The sequence below is a fragment of the Sebastes fasciatus genome, chromosome 8 (assembly GCF_043250625.1).
Source record: "Sebastes fasciatus isolate fSebFas1 chromosome 8, fSebFas1.pri, whole genome shotgun sequence".
Classification (NCBI taxonomy): domain Eukaryota; kingdom Metazoa; phylum Chordata; class Actinopteri; order Perciformes; family Sebastidae; genus Sebastes; species Sebastes fasciatus.
The window spans coordinates 17,446,341-17,467,615 of record NC_133802.1 but is presented as its reverse complement, the minus strand read 5'-3'; the positions used below and the strand labels follow the sequence as shown (position 1 = coordinate 17,467,615).

The window sequence follows — 21,275 nt, the reverse complement described above, 5'->3', positions numbered from 1 at the left end:
AATCATTGTGCATCATTTTATATCACACACTTAAGTACTTAAAGATGCATGTGCAGACTAGCTAGAAAGGCAGACACATGGTCTAGTGGCTGTACAAAAAAGGTCATGTTTCAAAAACACACAGGCACTGCCATTCTCCTTAGATGACTGAAACCCAATACAGTACATGAAGGAGCTATGAGTATTATACATTATAGAACATAAAAGGGCTTACCCACTTCTTAGAGTCTTTCATCTGTCATGTAATAAACATGTATGATACAATAGAACCCTCTTCGGGTGAGTTTTGGAGTTTGTGATGGACAACAGGAGAGAGAACGGAGGATCCAGCAGCAGTCAGCATCCTTCGCCCTCCCTCTGCCACGTCTCCACCGTGTGGCAAGTGCTAGTAGCTGCAGGGCGAGTTGGACACTGTATTGCAATGAAATCTGTGTCCTGATGTGATTCGATGCTGCTGAGCTGGTCCAACAGCAAGCAAGCAAGCAAGCGAGTCATCTCCAAAGTTCGGTGTGTGAAGACAAACGAGTGAAACACAAACAAAAAGGGAGGATTCACACAACTTGAATATTAGCTTTTAGCCTATGTTTGGCTACTTAATGCAGTCTTAATACCACTGAGGTATTCACTGTGACACTAAACAGTGACCAAGGCAGATGAGGGGAAGTAGAGCAACAAAGAGGGATGTCTGTGAAGAGCAGCATAGCGCAGGCCAACCCCAGTGAAAATATATATGATATATATTACAGATTAAAACTAAATGTGGAACAGTTAAAATAACATTTAAATTAGAGTTCAGGTCCAATACAAATTTAGACACTACATCCTTTGGCCAAACAAAAAAAAGGTTGAGAGATTGCCTCAATAAGACAAATTCTTAGCTGTAATGGTTGTATGTACAGTCCGTGAATGTAAAATATGCTGACACATAATGAATATAAACATATACATGCCACCCTTTAAGACCACAAGAGGGTGTGAGAGAACAGCAAACTACTGATAATGAGCAATCAAAGGCTTGGTGAAGAGAAAGAGGAAAAGTCTAGTCCATTGATTATTGTCCTCCGGTCCAACTAGTGCACGCTCTCCGACATGTTAATGGCTTCCTGGATTTCGCGGATGGCGAGGATGCGGGCGAGCATCTGCTCCAGATGTTCTTTCGGGATTGGTTGAGTCGAGTACCAGATGGGGCTGTTGGGAGCCACCACGGGCTCAGGAGTCAGGTAGAAGGTGTCATTGCGACCTTTAGCGCTCTGCGGACTGACAGAGGCACAGAGAACACGGCGTGAGGACAGGATGCACTTAATTTACCAGATGTCAAAGTTACAGTTTTAGCCCGTCTCTGCCTGCAAAACTATTTTATTAAATAGACTGTTTGCAACTGAGAGAGAGGATTAGTGGAAAAGTGTGCTGTCAGATCAAATTCCAAGTAATTTGATGCGAGAGTGAAATATAATGCCCTAAAAGGAAAACTCAGTGTTTTTACAATCTGGCTCTTCTTGTAGTGTTGGCCACTGTTCCCTTTGTCCTATTGACATTATTTTTATTATGGATCTGGCGATTATATTCTCCATTAATCATTTGTGTGATGTGTGAATGTACACAATGTCACAAAATGTGGAAATACTACTGATTACAATTTCTCAGAGCCTAAGATGATGTCTTTAATTGCATGTTTTGTCTGACCAACAGTCCAAACCCCAAAAAGAGATTCAGTTTATAATAGGGCTGTCAATCAATTAAAATATGAATCGCATGATTGTCCATAGTTAATCACGATCTATCGCACATTTTTTATCCGTTCAAAATGTACCTTAAAGAGAGATTTGTCAAGTTTTTAATACTCTTATCAACATGGGAGTGGGCAAATATGCTGCTTTATGCAAATGTATGTATATATTTATTATTGGAAATCAATTAATAACACAAAACAATGAGAAATATTGTCCAGAAACCCTCACAGGTACTGCATTTAGCATAACAAATATGCACAAATCATAACGTGGCAAACTCAAGCCCATCAGGCAACAACAGCTGTCAGTGTGTCAGTGTGCTGACTTGACTATGACTTGCACAAAACTATATGTGATTATCATAAAGTGGGCATGTCTGTAAAGGCGAGACTCGTGGGTACCCAGAGAACCCATTTTCATTCACATATCTGGAGGTCAGAGGTCAAGAGACCCCTTTGAAAACGGCCATGACAGTTTTTTCTTGCCAAAATTTAGCGTACGTTTGGAGTTAAAGAAAATTAGAATTAAAGAAATTAGTGGTGTTAAAAAACTAATTTGCATTATTACGTTATTATTGCATTAACTTTGACAGCCCTAGTTTATAATGATGTAAACCAGAGAAAAGCAGCAAATCATCCCAATGGAAGAGCAGGAACTAGTGAATGGCTGGCGTGTTTGCTTGAAAAATTACTGCAACAATTAATTGATTATCAAAATAGCTGATTCATTTTCTGTCAATCAATAAATTGATTAATCAACTTATCTTTTTTCCCCGTATTCACAAGTTGTGAAGGACGCAGACAGTTTTACCGACAGCTAAGGCCAAAGAATTTAGTTGCCTTTATTCCTCTGCAAATTGTTAAGAGGCAGAAAACATTAAAATTTGTCATCTTTTTTGAGGAAAAAAATTAAGTTAGTATTAAGCACCCATGTTTTGTCAGTTGCCTAGCAACAGTGTTTTCACAAGTTTAACCACTTGAACACTTGAGTGCAACGTGTACTCCACAACCCATGTCAATAACAGTTATCTGTGTTATAAGAGTTTTATTTAAAAGGTAGCAGAAGCACCTCAGAGAAAATGGAGTAAAAAAACACTACATGGTAGTACAAAGAAGCTTTTTTACCAGTTTTCTTCTAAGAAATACAGTTTCATGAGTGTTGAAATATTGGATTCATGTTTCATTACATAAAAAACATGTTACACAGGTAAGTTTCCTGATAAAATTGTTTATATATTTACCATTTGAAGAGGTAGAAATCGTAGAGCTTGATGGGACATCGCAGCGGGTTCTCTGGGTCCTCCAGCTGCTCGGAGTACATGTCATCTGTGACTGAACAAAGACAAATATACAAACAATAAAAAAAAATCCTTAATAAAGGGTTTCCTCTCAGACACCACAGCACAAATCCAATGCATGTGCACGCTTACCTTTCTGTCCTATGAACCTCTCTGTTGCCTTTAGGTATCGGATGCTGGTGCTCTTGTCTTTGGGGTTGTTGGGACTCTTCCTGGTGTGTCTCAGCACCTTAGAAAAGGCCACTTTTAGATGCTGCTCCACTGTCTTCAGGTGGAAATACCTATTAAAAGATATACAGTACATAGGTTAACTGATTTGGTCAGCATGTGTTGATTGGTAGCCATATGGGGGCTAGGACAGACACAGAACAACAACGGGTGCCTTGTGTAGATTTGTGTTTTTCTAATATGTGGGTTGGGTATTATTTGTGTTCAAATGTGTACTCTTTAGGTAAACAACAGGCAAAATTACAGCATGTTAATTAAACAGCACGGAGAGACATCATTCATGTGTGATGACTTAAGTAAATGTGTTTCAACTCACTTGGTATTGAAGAACATTAGAGTTGTGAGCAGCGTCGAGGGAGAATGAGCTCCCAGCTGTTTACATTCCCACAGCATCTCCTCCGTCACATGACTGGGGATTATATAACCTGGTAGGGGAGGTAAAGAGCAGATTATGAAGACCTGGCAGTTTATCAAATTGGACAAAAAATGCGCCATTAGTTACATGGAATCAATCCATCACTTAATCTGTAATGTTTAATCAATGACAACTGCTATCGCTACATCATTCTGTCAAGTAGGGATGGGCAAACATACTGTTCGATAATCACTGGGAACTATTCGATCATTCTTCGAAGATCGCGGGGAGAGAGAGAGAAAGTGGAGGGCCAGCACATTTTAACATCGAACTCGATGAATTGAGTTACAGTGGTAACAGACTAACCAAGACGGTTTTGGTGAGTATTATTTTGTTTCTGTCGAGTTTGAATGAAATGGATTTTACGATGCTCCACCACTCAAACAATTCAAATCCTTGACCTCAAATCTCCCTGCTGAAACTACGGGGGGCGGCACCACACACACACATACACCTACACTGACGGAAAAGAGCTGAAACCGAATGTGCCGCACGAAAATCCTGACCCACCCCTATTGCCAAACCCTTTAGTTCTAGTAGGAGAGCTTTCATTTTTTTGTGTTATTTAGTGAGTTTATTTAGTGTTATTTACAGAGTGATGAGTGACCTCATGAAGAAAAATTAAAAGCTGTACCAATATACTGGTTGGGCTTTAATCAGCAACGGGTCTGTTTTTCTCGGGTATTTTACAATTTGCTCTGAATATAACTAGAGGGTGATGCAAACAAATAAATAGCAGTCAGCAGCTTCAATTAATATGTCAGCAAGTAAAATGAGCATTTTATTGAACATTTCCCAGACCGTTCTTTTAAACATTTGCATTTCATTGAGAGAAGCTATAACAATCCTGGCCAATGTTTTGTGGCAAAAAACGTCAAAGACCGACACTCATCTACCAATGGCTATCCCAGAAAACACCACAGGATACTATACAAACCAAAAGCATTACAGGCAACATGTTCGTAGTACGGAACTATTTATCTGGGCTACACTTTCAATGTGCAGCGGTATTATTTAGGAAAATATATATATCAGAATGGATTGAGGTGCGGCAGAAAATTTGATTGGCGGCACGGCCTAACACGGTAGGTTTGTGTATTCACCATTGCGCACTGTATCTGAGATAATATTAGTTGATAAGAGAGGAACATGCTTCACAAGTCCACACAAAATTTGGAAAACAACAACACACCTAGCGGATGAATAGATGGTCCCCAAGGCTCCATGATCTGGTGCAGACTGTGAGCGAAGCGAGTGTAGTACTGATCTGAGAAAACGTCGTCCACTCGACCGTTATCAAACAGATACTACATGGGACAATAGGATAAAGAAAGAGGCGGTCAAATAGTGTTTCCACATCAAATCTAAGTACCAACAGAGATGGAATGGATGTTGAATGGAGAGTGTATGTGTGTGTTTGTGTGCATTCTGAACTTACTTTTTGTATGCACAGAAATACATAGTAGAGAACATCAGCCTCATAAGACTCCTCTTCCAACCCCCGAGCCTCTGTTGTCATCAAAGAAAGACCCATGCAGAGCTCAGCTACTGCACACGACACCAAGTCCTCCTGGAAACGCAGTGCCTGGCGTCCTAAAACACACACACACAAATCAGTGATTGGGTTGACAGAGAAGAGATGGTGGCAATACACATGTGCATCAACAACAAAATATTGTCTTAACACTATAATAAACATAGTGCACTTACGGCCAATTGGGGCAAGTTTATTTTTGTCTGATTTTTCCAACTCTGCGTTTTTCCGCTGAGCCCAAAGCCGCCACACTTCCAGACCCTCCTCTGGCTTCAGAGTGGCAGGAAGCAGAAGCTCCTGCACTTGCACCTGTTGCTGGCCTTGGCCATCTATCTCTGCTACCACTGTGTGACCCTGCAAAAACACAAACACACCAACACTGTTGCATCATGCAATCAAGAAATACATGTCTATGTGTGTATCTAGCCACAATAAAAGGCCAACATTACACCTGTGTTAGTACCTGCAGCTGCTGTATGTCCTGCCCTGATAGCCCCTGTGTGTGCAGCACCTGCTGCTGTGGATCCCAGATAAGGGACTGTGTAGCGTTGGGGTAGCCCTGTACTGCCACTGGGATGTGGATGTTTCCATTCATCAGCTGGGCTGGGAACAGCGTGTTTGCAGCCAGTGTGTGCACCACTTCTTCCTGGCCTCCCATTACCCCAGAGCTTGTTATGCTGGAAACAGCCTGTGCTGTCTGACTTTGACTTTTCAGCTTGTCATTTTCAATAGTAACTTGTGTTGGCATTGTAGTCATTGTTGTAGTGTTTGGCCCCGCAACCTGCACTGTTCCATAGGCCTCCTGGGGGATGGCAATGTGGGTGACCTGCTCGCGGCCTCCAGAACCAGCAGGAGCAGAATAAACAGGGATTGTCCAGGTCTCCCCTGTGGGACTGGTGATAGTGCCTGTAGCACTGTAAAGGTGGGAGCTGTCCACAGTTAGGAGGTCCGGCCGCAGGGAGACGTAACTTTGCTGCTGGCCCTGTCCCTGAGGGATAGCCAGGACTGTGGCCACTTGCTGACCAGGCAGGGCATAGGAAACAGTGATGGGCATGTCAACCTTGCGCTTCTTGGCTGGCTGGAGGACACCTGCTCCCTGTGATGTGGCAACAGTGGTTCCCAGTACCCTCCTCTCAATATTGTCCTGCTGCTGGGTGGGAGAGAGGGCCCCCACTGTCTGGATTTGGATCTGTTGTCCTCCTGCAACGGCTGCCACCAACTGGGCTTGCAGCTAAAACACATGGGAGGAAGATGATAACTGGCAACTGAATTCAAACTGTAGCCAATGACAAAATTTACAATTCTGCAATGATGTTGAGTGTGTTTGTGTGCGCTTATGTGTACCTGTTGATGCTGCTCCTCGGTGAGTTCCCCAGGCTGAATCAGCTGTGCAGTAGTCACACCTTGAAGCTGTTGATGGGAGCCAGAGGGCACTTGGAGGACCTGACCTAGCATCTGACCGTGCTGCTGGCCCTGGATCTGCACCTGAAATTAGAGATAATAGACAAATTTTAGTGGACCAAGGGTTAAATGGAACAGGATTACAGATGTTATGGTGTTTTCCAACTGGTTAATAAACTCATGAAAACGCCGGTGTTACCGATTACACCGGACATTTTACAAGAAAAGATGACGCTCACTATCTGTAGTGCGCTTACTTTGATCTTTGTATGTCTGTGTGTCTGGCCTCTCCGGTCCAGCTTTCGCTGTGGGGATGTTTCCACCCAGCGCACACTGGCTGTGATCGCACGGTGATTGCCTCATTAAAGTTATGGTTCCCTTATAGCATTGGTTTTAAATCCAAAGTATTGCCAAATAGGCGCTTTCGCTTTGACACAAAATCCTCCGTCATCGTCTTGTCTGTCAACTCTCTCTTGTCCTGTGTGTGAAATATGACACCTGCTACTCTGTGCTGAAACTCCATACGGAGCAGAAATTTTCACTTTCAGTTTGTAGCGTCCGTCGTCCGACTATGTATTGATAACTCAGCGCTGATATGCGAAAATGAACTGAATGGGTTTTATTTCTATAGTTTAAAAAAAAAGCAAAACAACGGTGGGGGCGGTGGGCAAGTAATGTAATTGGTGTATGCCCGACCACTGTGCAACACCGGTAACACCGACTACCACGGATAGCCTTAACAGGGTTAAGTGATAAACACAAAGGTATAATAAAAACGCACAAACCTGCACTATCTGTTGCTCTTGTTGTACAGACTGCTGCTGAGACTCCTGTATCTGTATCTGTTGCTGCTGCGGCTGGACCTGCACCTGAACCTGCACCAGAAGACAGTGTCTGTCAGAGAGCTTTCATTTCAAGAACAGAGCTCTTAAACATTGATTTGTGACCAATTAGTGTGCTGATTTACCGGACAAGCCAGCTCCAACAATGACCCTGCCACCTCTGTGCTGTCTGTGTAGATGCAGTTAGCCTCTTGTTGGTAGACCATAGTGGTGGTGGTGGTCGTGTTATCTCCGACTTGCTGGCCGAACTCCTGCAGGGCATCTGCGCCCTTGCTGGCCAGGGACTCCAAGAACTCCTTCATACGATGCTGAGGGATGCTCCGAGCTTTCTGCCTCACAAGCTCCTCATAGGAGCCTGTGCCATCCAGGGAGTTGTTCATTGCTGCTGACAGTGTCTTCTTCTATAGGAAAAGGCAGAATTTAAATTAGCTGCAGACTTAGATACATTATATATCTGTATCAACAAAGAATAACCATGAATCACATTTCAATAACCATAGCCTATTTTCCCGACATGCCAACATGACATGGTACCACTGGATTCCTTAGGTTTTAGTTTCATATGATATCTGTACCTTCACTCTAGCTCTAAAACTGAGCCTGCTACAGTACAGCCTCTGAAAAAAGTAAAGTCGGCCGAGGGCCCCTGCACCCTCAAGGAGTGGTCAGTTGAAGGATATACATTCGATATGCAGCAACTGAACTGCTTCCAAAACAACTTTGTCACCAGGAGCTGGTTTCAACAAGAAGGTATATACAAGTATATATATTTGTAACAACAAACAAATGTAATTTCTCCTCCATCACACACACACGTCGTTATGGTTTACCGGTTTGTAAAACTAACCGCTATTCTAGATCGTTTATCCCCTCTGCAATCAGATTATTGAATGCTCCTTAGATTTTATATTTCTTATGGACTTTTATCCTTTTACCGTCACAGATCCTTCTGTTGTTCTTATTCAGTCTGTTTATTTATTAGTTAGTCTAATTTACATCAGTAATCGGTTTGTGTCCCGTTTTATATATTTTTTTAGCTTACATATGTTGTTGTTGTGTGTCACTATGTTTTATCTATGTTTTATGTACAAGCTGCTCCAAACCAATTGCCCCTAGAAGGATTAATAAAGTTGTTTGAACTGAATTGAATTGACACACACAAACACACAATAAAGCCAGACAAAATGTTGGCTAGATGAAAAAAAAACTTGAGTTTACATTCATGTCTGTCCAAAATGTCATCACTTCATCATTTCTTCCTATTAGACGTTTGTGTAAAATTGTCACAATTAGCATATGAATTCTTGCCAAAAATGTGTTTTGTGAGATCACAGTGACCTTTGACCTTTCAGTTCCTAATCAGTTCATCCTTGATACAGTTAAAACTGTATATCCTCCTGGGAACCGAGTTAAAAAAAAGTTTTGTGTTTTCCTTCCTATTTAGGGTTAAAAGAAAATCTTAACAATTTAGGCTTGTTAAACTTTATTTTTATTATCCACTGTAGTGGACTACAGGACTATTTCAGTGTGAAAAGTAAAAAAAAAATGAACAGATTATGGCTGTAGAGTGATATTAAACCAAGACTACATTCAAATTGATTTAAAGAAACAAAACATGCCATAACACTGGAAAACCCATGATGTCCTCTTTACAATAAACACCAGGGGTTGATAGAGTAGGTCAAAAGAGTAAGAGGATATGCATGTGCTCAAAATGTCCAGTACAGAGGACACATGTCAATGGGCTGGGTCTCAGGAGGATATAGTGTTTACAAACAGACCCACACATCACTGACACACAGTGGCAGCACAGACAGACAGATGGTATAATAGGAAAGGGTTAAATCTATCTCTCTGTGTGTACGAGCAGGGACAAAAAGCGCGGCCACTTTCCAAATCCGATGCAGTATTCAAAGCAGCGATGGAAACACAGCTGCATAATGACACAACATGCACAACAATTAAAGTTATGATTTACGCGCGTGGTGCAATAACAACAGCTGATTTACGTTACACAACACGCTAGGTTAGCCAGCTAACTAGCCGCGTGTTGTTTGACAATAACATCAAGCCACAAAGTGTAATAATGCGACTGTGTACGCAAACTGCAGCTATGCAGCAGGTTGTACATTAACGACCGGTAACTGGAGTAACTTTCCCGTCGGTAACGTTACACCGACTGCATTTCGCTGTTAGCTTCAGAGCTAGCAGGCTAACGTTAGCAGGCTAGCTACCTCTCTTCTTCAAATTGGCCGAGTCTCGAGTCGCTCCTCTTCCAACGAGAAGTGCCTCTGACGTCTCCCTATGGTTGCTTTATTCTTTACTTTTCTTTATTTTTCGTTAGATAGATAGCTGTAGTTTTGTTCTTTTTCTTCTAACAACTCATATTTCGCAGGGTCGCCATCTTACAACAGTAAACCCTACAACCAATAGCGGAGCAATTTGTAACTCTGATCGTGATATCGCGATATTTAGGTGTCCCGTTAAAGGCGACAACACACAGGAGGAGTAGCCGTCGAGATCAGCGAGATGTCAGTCCACCTTAAAACCTCAGTTCTGCCAGACAGACGCTCCTAGTGGTTCACTAGCTTCTGGATCTTTTAAGGTAGTCCTGAAGAGATGCACTGGATGTAAGGGACTCAATGTAAGAATCAGAAATGTGCTTGTTAACAGTGACACTTGTGGTTGTAAAGTCAACAACACGTCATGCATCATCTGTCAAAACTAGTAGAAACCCATCCAAGATGTGGTGCTTTGGATACTGTAAAAGCCTGTTTTTACTTATCAAATTATGTTACTTCTGTAAACACTCTAAAACCACACTAATAGTGTTTAGAAATGAGCTTTTGTTACTGATCACTTATTTGTCATAAGCATTCATATACATGTATTTTGTGCCTCTGCTCCAAGTCAAAGGAATTCAGGCTTATACCACTTTTAGGACATTTAAACATTTGTAAACTATTTATAATATTCCACTATTTTTTGGAAGGAATTCATATGCCAATTGTGACAATTTACACACATTTCTAATAGGAAGAAATAATGAAGTAATGACATTTTCTTTTTCATCTAGCCAACATTTTGTCTGGCTTTATCCAGAATCCAGTGGTACCATGTCATGTTGGCATGTCGGGAAACAAGGCTATGAATTTATGCTAAACTTTAGTGAGGAAAAACTGGCATGGCGATTTTCAAAGGGGTCCCTTGACCTCTGACTTCAAGATATGTGAATGAAAATGGGTTCTATGGGTACCAACGAGTCTCCCCTTTACAGACATGCCCACTTTATGATAATCACATGCAGATTTTTGAATGCCGTATAAATGTGTTATTTTTTTCCTATACTAAAATTTAGCAGAAGTTTGGAGCGTTATTTAACAGTAACTCATCTCTTCCCTCTAGCTTTAAAACAATCTCAGAAAGATCGATTGCGTTAAAGAAATTAGTGGCATTAAAACAAATTTGCGTTAAAGTGTTATCGCGTTAACTTTGACAGCCCTAATATACACATTACCTATTACTCTCACCCACCCTTAGATTGAATATGGAGTGAAGGCACCAACAGTCATAGCCAAAATATCATCACATATTAAGTCAAACGTATGATTCTGATACTAAAATATCACTTATAGGATAATATTTCAGCTACATCAGCTTCAGAAAATTCCGGTTATTAACACAGAGACATTGCAGTTTTTTTGGAGTATTATTTATTCTTGTCTCCTGTCAAAAGGACAACCCTCTGAGTCTTAAAAAATACACATGATGGTTTGGCAGTGATCAACCACCTTTGTAAGAAAGTCATGTATGGCATTTGAGAGCATCTCCTCTGTGTAACACCAGCGTAGAGCCAATATTATATTAAAATACACGAGGTACACCTTGTTGGACAATACGTTCAACAAAGAAGAAACACTGTTAGTGAATATTATTGTGGCAGATTTAGAGAAAGAGCAAGAACAATTTCAGTCAGACAGATCTATGAAAGAGAATAGTAATCATTGCAGTATCTGATTTGAGTCAATCTCAGTCCTCGCTGATATCACACATTAAGTGATGCAAACAATTTGGCCATGTATCTGTGGGCTCATGGGAAGCAGGACGTGTAGCTTGATCTCAGTCAATCAGATCTTCCCTGGGTCTTCTTTGAGGGTGACTGTTCTGTTGAAGATGAGCTGCAGTGAAAGAAAGATTACATTTACACTTCACACTCATTATGTAGGTGCCAAGATGTTTTTAATCCAGAGTAGATTACCAAATAATTTCTTAAAGCTTTTTCACACCGGGGACGAAAACAAAAATGTGAAATATTCGTTGGTGATTTTTCGTGTTCAAACACTTCACACCAAGGCCGACACGAATATTTTCGTTCTGTGCATTTTCACCAAAAATTAAAGTTTCGCACCGCCAAACAATCATCGATGTGCCATGTTTATATCCATCCTGGAAGAGGGATCCCTCATCTGTTGCTCCTCCATGAGGTTTCTTCCATTTTTTTAGTATGTTTTTCCTCATCCGCTGGGAGGGGCGTACTGTAAAGGACAGAGGGTGTCGTATCCTGTACAGATTGTAAAGCCCCCTGAGGCAAATTTGTGATATGTGGTTTTGGGCTATACAAATAAAATTGACTTGACGCATAAGTTGTTTTTACAATAATAAACCCACACTTAACCCTCCGCACTGGAGACGGGCTTATTATTATTCCAAGTGTGCAGGTCTGTGTAGACAAGTTACAAGTGGTTGCATTTCCTATGAAGCATGTTATTATAACGAGTGTAAATGCTGAGCTTATTGCACTGGTTTTCATTATTCATGACTAGACTGGACCATATGTAGGCTAGATATATTATTATGTGATACATGGCCTTTAAAACAGGGCTTAATGGTCAGTTTACCTCCGGGGCAGTGAGTTCATATGCTTCTATTGCTGGTAATAACAATAATAAGAGGCTAATAATAATAATTAGGGCTGTACTGGATAGTTTGAAGCTTCATAACGTTTTAATTATTATTATTAATAACTAACAGAAGCATTGCGTGACATAGTCCACGTTCTCTCTCCCTCACGCACACAGAGTGAGCAACGTGGCGCTCCTTGTCTCTTGTGTGAGGAGCAAAGTCATTATTTTATTGGATGGTTTGTTTTTATCTGCATCCGAAATTTGCAGAAATCGAAACAGCTGAAGAAAAAAAATACTGCACTGCGAAATACAAAGATTCAGTGTGGATAGGTTCAGAGATAGATAGGTTTGAACTTTTAAATTGACGCGTGATTTATTTACATGAATTATTAGTGTTTGGTCTGAAAAGACCTTTAAATTAACTAAAAATAGAAGCTTTGATCAATAGAGCGCTGCAGGGATGACATATTTTTGTAGGCCAACCAAGAAGTTAGCATCGCCCTGGTTCCCTCGACAAAAACCCAATGGGATTTTTACATTGGGTTTTGGATTATTACAGAAAATAAGCTCCATGGCAAACAAACGTTTATGAAACTTACACGTTTTATTCAGCAAGCTAATCTTCACAAATAAACAGCACTTTTATGATTTATGAAGTGTGGATGCAATCGCCAGAGATAAAAAGCTAACGTTAGGCTATAAACAAACTACACCACAGTCACATGAACGTGAGTATACATAACGAGGCTGTAAAGGTAGACGAGTCGGCGTGATGATGTTTAGTAGTCTCATTTAGCCCCTTGTGAGCAGTCGCCTTTTTTAAGACATAAAAGGCTTCAAAATTCACAAATGGGGTATTTATTGATTCATTTTATGTCGTAGAACAAAACGTTAAAATCTCTTCAGCTTGTGTTAACCACAGACCTTATTTCAGGCATCTAACCAAAAACCCATTGACTTCCAGACGAGGGAACCTCGTCTGGAAGTCAATGGGTTTGCTAAAACCAGTGCTAAAATGCTAACTCATTTCCGGGTTTAGTACTCATTCCTGTAGCACTCTATAAGCATTTGTAATATAAAACACAACTGTTTCCTCTTACTGTACCTTATCTGTGGTGCTGTCGGGGTCCAGGGAGAAGTAGCCAACTCTCTCAAACTGGAATTTGTCCAAAAACTTTGCTCCCTTCACTGAGGTATCCACTAAGGCACTGCTGATCACATGCATGGAGTCCTGCATAACAAAAGGAGCAAGCCCATTAAACAATCACTTCGCCCATTGACACATCTCAGTGGATCTAAACCTGCCTTCTGTCACAGGAATGCACAGGTACTCACAGGATTGATGTCACTCAGGAAGCCACTGGGCACTTCAGACGAATCCTCTGGATTTTTGTGCAGGAATCTACAAAGACAGTGAGACGTTTTGTGAGTTTTCTACATGGAATACTGGTTGCGAATGACAGTGAGTGTTTTTTTTGTGACTTACAGTCTTTCATAAAGACGCACTTCACACACCAGTGGCTCGCTGACCCAGTGGATGAAGGCCTTTGGTTTCTCTGCAGTCTCTGAACTGGAACGGTTCACCTCCAGTTCAACCACTTTACCCTGAGCGTCCTGAAAAACAAAGGGGGTGTCAGCAGGACATGTTGTGAGGACGTGGACCAGGAAGTAAAGACATCCACTGCTGAGAATGTATAATACCAAGATCACACATTTTGTTGACATTTCAGTGTAAAGGCCCTAACACAACAGGCCGAAGGTCATCCATCAACAAATTTCGGGTCGTGGGTGAGCGTCTGAGGCCCTAGTTTTTACGGTGTGTCCCACACCGTTGGTACTAATCTGCCCAAATCAGAGGTTTTTTGGCCTATTCAGCAAGTTGGTGGTGGAGTCCTTCGGTGAGAAAAATCACTCTGATTGGCTGTTCGGCTTAAGGGAATCAGTGCACGAGAAGAGAAACAGAAGTGTGGAGAGAAAGTACATTTTTCATCTTCAACTGATCTGATCATTCCAATACACGGATATTTTCACAACCACATGGCCATCTGGAATGACGCTAGTAAGCGGTGAGTGAGAGTGGTGTGAAAATGGTCGGCAAACATCGCTTTGTTTCATGTATGTATCATAACAACGGCTTGTATATCCGCCATATTCGGTCTTCCGATTTCCCTTTTTTAATGACAAATACAGACTACCGCTACCTGCTCGTAGGGAGAGTTATTTCCTCTCGAGCAGGCGCTGAACGTATGTTGTAGTTGGCCGTTGGCTGTAGTCCTTGTGGTGTGTTCGAGTGCAACTTTATGGCCAAGACACAGGCGACGTGGCGTGATGCAACAGTCGGCCTTCGATCGCTGCTAGTTCTTTGATGTTGGTTTGGTGTGTCTGGGCCTTGATAAGCTCCAGGGAAACTATCATACATTAGCATGAAAAGAACTGCAATGAAATAGCGCTTTACCCTAAGTGCTTCACAAGGTGCCTCTCATTAACACACACTCTCAGTGAGCTATCTTGCTAGCTTCTGCAGTTCACACTTACTACTCTACCACGTTATTTCTTGTTCCGCCTGATTTTGCCTCACCTAGCAAGTCGATTTTGTCCAGCAATTCTGGTCTGACCACATCTCAAAATAGTCTTACCTTGATGACCTTCTGGACGGAGATGACATACCCAGCATGCCTCAGACCTACAGGCTGTTCTGGGGTCAAACGCTTGTAGCCCTTCTCCATCACCTGCAAAAGGAGAGGAGCTCATTATCATCTTCTGTCCGCAATCCAAACATGTGCTACTTAAGCTTTGAGGGTATTTTGTTTTGTTTTTTCTCTCTGACCTCTCTGAAGTCACTCTGTTCAATGAAGATTGTGCGTGTAAATGGGACGGTGTGGCTGCCCTTGGCTTCGTTGGCAGGAAAGTCTGGCACTCGTACGTCTGACTGAGACAGAAGAAGACAACAGCGAGAATATTCAGCACCCACGATTTTAAATATCATGTAAAAGACAGAATATACAGAACATTACAAGTCCTCAGGGAGCAGTTTAATGTCTGTAAGTGATGTACAAACCTTTGAGTTCTCAGGGAGGTTAGTTATGGTGACTTTGAGTGGTTCCAGCACAGCCATGACTCTGGGCGCCGTGTCATTCAGTACGTCCCTCACACACGACTCCAAAAGGTGGGGCTCCGTCGTCGTCTGGGAAACCGTGACTCCGACCTGCCAACAGATGTAACGTATCATTACAGCACCGTCCTTGTGCATTTAATTACTAGTTCCTCCATCCACCCATTCATTCTGCATACCCGTGCACAGAAGTTGTTAATAGCCTCTGGGGGGAAACCTCTTCTCCTCAGCGCAGTGAGAGTGAAGAGTCGGGGGTCGTCCCAGTCTCTGGAATTAGAAAAGATATATCCACAGTTACCAAACAGATTCTATGTAACATGAATAAAGCTATTGTGGTTAAAATGCTGCACACCAAATCACAGTGAGAAGTTTATATGGTGTTTGACTTATCTATCTGCTGCAAGAGATCTGTGTTGTTATTACAAGAAGACGTTGTAGCTTTTAATACACTTAAGCCCCTTTCAGACATGGACTTCATAACACTGCTGTTAAAGTGGTCTTTTGTCATTCAGACATGGTTAACGTTTACAAAAATGTTACTGACAGCTCTAAAATGACATTACAGGACACTTACAGGAAGATGTATATGTAAACTCACTATTTATATGTAAACTCGCTATACTAACAGACTGAAAAAAAATAGCAAATGGCTATTTTACCTGACGACGCCAGTCTCTACCAGCTTGATGATTTTCCTCTTTGACACAACAGTGTAGGTGAGGTTCAAGCGCCCGTATTCCCACTGAACAGGGCAGTACACATCCAGAGCGTTGCACAGCCAGAAGTATGATGAACGCCTGTCACAAACACAAAGGGAACCAACAAAGATGGTGAACATAACGATGCATTTTTTGTGTCGAGCTACGACGGATCACCAAAGAATTTGTGTATACCTGGCCTGAAACTCTTTGGTGCAGAGTGAGTGTGTGATATTTTCAATAGAGTCACACAGACAGTGGGTGTAGTCATAAGTGGGGTAGATGCACCTGCAGAGAAAGATGAGACACGAGTGTAAATATAGCACAGCTTGTTGTGAGAATATCTAAATGAAACTAGCTGGGTGAAAAAACACAACAGTTTTCATACCATTCATCTCCTGTCCGATGATGCGGCGTGTATTTGATTCGGTACGCCACGGGGTCCAGCTTCCCATCCTCCATGACCATCTTCATCCTGAGTGTAACCTCTCCCTCAGCAAACAGGCCCTTCTTCATCCTCTCAAATAACACCAGCGACTCCTCGATGGGTCGGTCTCTCCAGGGGGAGGGAGGAGCGTTATGGCCCTTCAGTTCCTCTCCTTTCTGGTGGCAAATGTACGCGTGACCCCTGAGGGGAAGACAACGGAAAGAATACGACGTCATCTACCGGCTTGTGCACGTTTATCAACATGTACACATAGTTCCTACACTCACCTGCGAACGAGATCCATAGCGAGGTCGTAGAGTTGCTGAAAGTTGTCGGATGCGTGGGTGACTTCGTAAGGTTCGTAGCCTGTGTAACACAGTTATATTGATAAGAAACGATCTTCTTGAATGTACCTGAAACTTTGATCAGATCACAAAAGGTGTAAATCAACAGAGTCAAACTCACCGAGCCACTCCACCATCTCCTTGATAGCAGTGAAGTACTTTTCCTCTTCCTTCTCTGGATTTGTGTCATCATACCTCAAGAAACAAATTCCATTGTTTGCCTACAGGAAGAGACGAGGCTTTAAGAAAACTGCTGCACCAGAGAGGATTAAAAAGCTTATGCGGTGATGATAGAGGCTAAAAAGACACGTACCTTTGCATAACCAAAATTGAAGTTGATGGCTTTGGCGTGTCCAATGTGAAGGATACCGTTGGGCTCGGGAGGAAAACGAGTACGAATCTAAAGGAATTCGTAAATGAAAAGGAGAAAAAAAATCAATAAACATAATAACTTTGATGTTTCGTCTCCAAAAGTAACACATATAAAGTTTGTACCTGTCCACCAGTGATCTCCATGTGCTTTTTAAGCAAGTCCATTGTCTTTGGTGTGACCACATAGCCCTCGGTTTTATAGTTCTCTCCTGTATGATGGAAGGTGAGGACGAAAGATCAACAGTAAGTAAATCCTTTAAATTGCTCTTAATGGAGTGTGAAGAAAAACATGCAACAAGCAGAGCTGCTTGTAATTGTTCAGGTGGTTCCTTCTCACCCGTTTTATGGAACTTCAGTGCTTCTCCTCTGAGCTGCTCCATGAGCGACTTTCCCTCCCCAGTCATCCCCTGACCTGAACAACCAACAAGCACAGTTAAAAAAAACAAAAAACAAACACATGACACAAACATAAAATTCAATTCACTTCAATCTGCTGCTTACCATTCACTGCCACCTCCTCTTTCTTCGCCTTTACCTCATTCTCTGCGACTTTAGCTTTCTGGGGCTGCAAAACAATTAGATATGAAAGGGATGGGTTGGGTGTTTTGAAGTGGGGTTGTATGAGGTACTTTTCCATAGTCAGTACACACTATATTTAGAATATTTTCAGTGCTTTAGTTTGCCGTCAGAAACAGCTAGCCTGGCTCTACCCAAAGCTAACGAAATCCACCAACCAGCACCTCTAAAGCTCACTAATTAACATGTTATATCTTGTTTATTTAATCCGCACAAAAAGCGAAGTGTAAAAACTACAAGTTGTGATTCTACGGGGAGGTCATGTTCCGGACTATTTCTTGGCTGGGCACAGGAAGAAAATGAATAAGCGTATTTCACAAAACATCTAACTATTCCTTTAAATAATGTGACGTGTGTTACCTTAGGTTTCTTCTCCAGGTCAGCCTCTGTCTTGGGTCCTAAGAGATGTAGGACCTTTAAGACCAAAGTCAGAGTTAGTTAGTTATTCTCATACAGTGAGAATAACCGAACAACCTCAGATGCAAATATACAATGACAGACACACTACTTCTAATAATATTCTTTTTCAAAACACACCTGCATGTCCACCTCATTTTTGATGACCTTTCCATCAGCCCATTTTAGGGCCGAGCGTGCCTCTCCTGCAACAGACACAAAAGCTCAGTGAGACATCCTGTCTGTCTGTTAGGCTTTAATGGGTTCAATAATATTTAACTAAGTGTGACATCATACCCATTAGCAATCCCATGTTGAAGTGGTACCTCTCCTTTAACAGCAGTTCCTTGTGCTTCTTGATCACCGACTCCACCTGCACATCATTTCAGTGTCAGTGAACACACCACGCCCAGTGAAGCTTGTAAACATACATAGGCCCAATTCCAATGTCCCCCCTTAGGCCCCCTGAACCCTTAAGGACTGAACTGACTGTCACCTTGTAAATGCTTGAGTGTGATAGGCTGCAAGAGTTTGAAATGGTATACATACAAATGGGTCGACACTTTGCTGCAGACATATTACATTTCCCTTACGACACCAATGATGAGTTTTTATTTTACTTTTTTATTGCCTGATTTGAACATCTTCCAGGCTCTTGCCTTACAAGACAAGAGGTACCCTTATTGTCAAATAATCAATTTACTCTTTCTGTCAAAACGCATCATTAAGTAAAATTATAAGAAACGTTGATGAATAAACCAGGTGTGTAATGTGTATTTTTATGTACCATCTTAAATCCTTGTTTCTGTGTAAATGTAATATGCCAGGCTGAACACCAATGTGTCATCGTCTTTGTTTACTTTTTTTCCTAACGCCTCCGGGCTTCCCCTGGTAACCCCGTGATTAACATCACAAAACTATGAATTGTGGGTAATTCCCTCAGGCAAAGTCTGCAGAAATGCGGACGTATGGAAAATGCCCATAAAGAGCTGTGAGAGAGCCCTGGTGCACTTTACGATTTGACAGTGGGTCAGCCCTAAACCCTCTGCAGGAACGGGCCTTAAAGTCCATGAGTCTGTGAGTGTCGACATTGGGATTGGGCCATACTTCTGGATATGTAAACTTGTGCACTTACTGCATCTTCAATCTGCTCTGGTGTTATGACCACGCCCACTCCACATGCTTCTTCAAACTCCCTCTGGTTGATGGGGTCCTGAGGATGACGCTTCACAAAGTCCAGTGCAGCTGCAAAAAAAGAGGGAGGAGAAATTCATGGAGCAGGAAGTCGTGTTTCTCATTCATGTCCGCAAACATATGTCATTAATTTAGAAAGTCCATATAATCAAGGCTCTCAATGCTTCCCCAGCCTACTTCAGAATTTGCATAAGGTGTGGTGTCAGGATATTTTTCACTGCATATTTTATATTCATCAAATGTATTGTATCCTAGCCTCTGTTGGCACAACACCAAATCAAAATGCATATCATGTTGACTGAATTTGGGCATGCAGGTCAGGATACTATATTTTGTGTGTGAACAGTGGTGGGTGAATGAATGCAATGCAATGAACTTCTACAAAATAGTTTCTTGTGTTACAGATCAGTCTAGATAGAAAAATTACCTGTTGGACTAGATTAATGTTAAAATATGCAATGTTTACACTGTGTTCATGATCAGTCAGCTTGTAACATGTCAAAAGATGTCGAGAAATTACCTGCCAGCTGCAGCTCTGTGCAGATTTTGCACTGAACTATGCTTTCTGAAAGGAATGCCAGGCGTTTGGTGTCTTTAAGGCGAGATGCCATACTGTACAGCAATGTCCCCATGGCTTTGTCCACTCCTGATGCCCCACGGACACGCTGGGCCTATTCAAAACCAATGAGAAAAAGACCAGTATTACTAGTGTTGTCCTTCAAAATGTGTGTATGCTAATAGCTAATGGACTTTGTGTTACAGTCAGACAGGGAAGTGATACTATTTTCCTTATCTTGACCCTGGGGGGGATTGCCTGCAAACATCATTATGAATGTGAAAATGAAAGTATGGTGACTCAAAAGTTATGAGAAAAGGTAGGTACCTCTGAACCCATATTTAGCTTTAAAGGTCCCATATTATAAAAAAAGTGAGATTTTCTTGTTTTTTTATTTATTATAAAGCAGGCTTCAGTCCTAAATAAATACTGTGAAAGTATCGTAACACTCAATCCACAGGGAAATAAACACAGCCCGTATTCAGAAACTGAGCATTTGAAACAAGCTGTCAGGATTTCTGCCCATTTGTGATGTCACGAATATACAATATTTAGACCCTTGACACAATTTTAAAAGTAAACATTCTAAATGTGTCCCAGTTTATTCCTGTTGCAGTGTATGTGAATGTCATCAGCTGACAGGAAGTACACATGGACCCAAGCTCTTGCCTAGCAACGCAATTCTGTTGCAATTCCGTCAAAATGTGCTAAAACGGAGCGTTTCAGACAGAGGTTAAATACAGGTACGTTCAAGCAGACAGTATGAGGAAAATACTTCTTTTTTTTTTAACATTACAGCATGTAAACATGTTCTAGTAGAAACAGAGAATACAAGTATGAACCTGAAAATGAGCATACTATGGGACCTTTAAGAAGAACTGAGGTTGGATACAACAAGTGAAGTGAATGACAGTCACATTTCACAGCTGTCCCTGTAGGAAGTTGAGTTTCCACATGATACTTTGGGTTCATACCTGAATAATTGCGTCCTTTAGTACTGAACTCAACGCTTCATTCTTCAGCGTTTCCTTCGCTTTCTGCTCGCTGAGCCCAATGGAGGTGAAAAGTGCCAACGTATCCGCCATGTTTCCACCCGTATTCACCGGCTACAGACTATGACCACCACCGCACCACACGACTTTTCTCCAGAGAGAGCGAGGCGGACCAACTTCCTGTAACACACCTCAAAGAAAAAATGAGCGACAAAAATATTAGCCAATAGGACGCAGCGAGCGAGGATAGCATTGAC

At 41.7% G+C, this 21,275-nt stretch overlaps 2 protein-coding genes across 3 annotated transcripts; both read right to left on the bottom strand.

Moving 5' to 3' along the window:
• Positions 1–86: 86 nt before the first annotated feature.
• LOC141772681 (transcriptional regulator QRICH1-like) lies at positions 87–9,910 on the bottom strand. Of its 2 annotated transcripts, none has more exons than XM_074643953.1 (12): positions 9,682–9,907; positions 7,573–7,848; positions 7,391–7,480; positions 6,549–6,689; positions 5,668–6,435; positions 5,381–5,558; positions 5,109–5,263; positions 4,863–4,977; positions 3,572–3,680; positions 3,160–3,308; positions 2,971–3,061; positions 87–1,257 (listed from the first exon to the last, which is right to left on the bottom strand). In XM_074643953.1, exons 2-12 carry the CDS (start codon positions 7,825–7,827, stop codon positions 1,071–1,073), a joined length of 2,238 nt encoding a protein of 745 aa, XP_074500054.1. In that variant the 5' UTR covers positions 7,828–7,848; positions 9,682–9,907; the 3' UTR covers positions 87–1,070. The 2 variants fall into 2 exon arrangements, with proteins under 2 accessions (XP_074500054.1, XP_074500055.1); XM_074643954.1 differs by lacking the exon at positions 87–1,257 and adding an exon at positions 1,264–2,579 and having other exon boundaries at positions 9,682–9,910.
• Positions 9,911–11,137: 1,227 nt separating this feature from the next.
• qars1 (glutaminyl-tRNA synthetase 1) lies at positions 11,138–21,193 on the bottom strand. The gene is made up of 23 exons (XM_074643946.1): positions 21,001–21,193; positions 19,991–20,141; positions 19,412–19,521; positions 18,574–18,649; positions 18,418–18,482; positions 18,241–18,294; positions 17,806–17,869; positions 17,642–17,716; positions 17,428–17,513; positions 17,246–17,332; positions 17,054–17,153; positions 16,876–16,954; positions 16,550–16,789; positions 16,357–16,449; positions 16,123–16,260; positions 15,643–15,730; positions 15,410–15,556; positions 15,179–15,280; positions 14,988–15,080; positions 13,838–13,965; positions 13,687–13,753; positions 13,457–13,582; positions 11,138–11,625 (listed from the first exon to the last, which is right to left on the bottom strand). The coding sequence occupies exons 1-23, from the start codon at positions 21,109–21,111 to the stop codon at positions 11,575–11,577; spliced, it is 2,331 nt and encodes a 776-aa protein (XP_074500047.1). The 5' UTR covers positions 21,112–21,193; the 3' UTR covers positions 11,138–11,574.
• Positions 21,194–21,275: the final 82 nt, after the last annotated feature.

Bases quoted from the DNA above. Each gene is read 5' to 3' on its own strand.
- LOC141772681 (XM_074643953.1), bottom strand. From the start codon at position 7,827: ATGAACAACTCCCTGGATGGCACAGGCTCCTATGAGGAGCTTGTGAGG. The intron at 7,481-7,572 runs GTAAATCAGCAC...CTTCTGGTGCAG, and splicing joins TGTTGGAGCTGGCTTGTCCG to GTTCAGGTGCAGGTCCAGCC. The intron at 3,681-4,862 runs GTGTGTTGTTGT...CTCCCCTACCAG, and splicing joins ACCATCTATTCATCCGCTAG to GTTATATAATCCCCAGTCAT.
- qars1 (XM_074643946.1), bottom strand. From the start codon at position 21,111: ATGGCGGATACGTTGGCACTTTTCACCTCCATTGGGCTCAGCGAGCAG. The intron at 17,870-18,240 runs GTAACACACGTC...ATTGTTTTGCAG, and splicing joins ACCTGGAGAAGAAACCTAAG to CCCCAGAAAGCTAAAGTCGC. The intron at 17,154-17,245 runs GTACGTGTCTTT...CTCTTCCTGTAG, and splicing joins TCAATTTTGGTTATGCAAAG to GCAAACAATGGAATTTGTTT.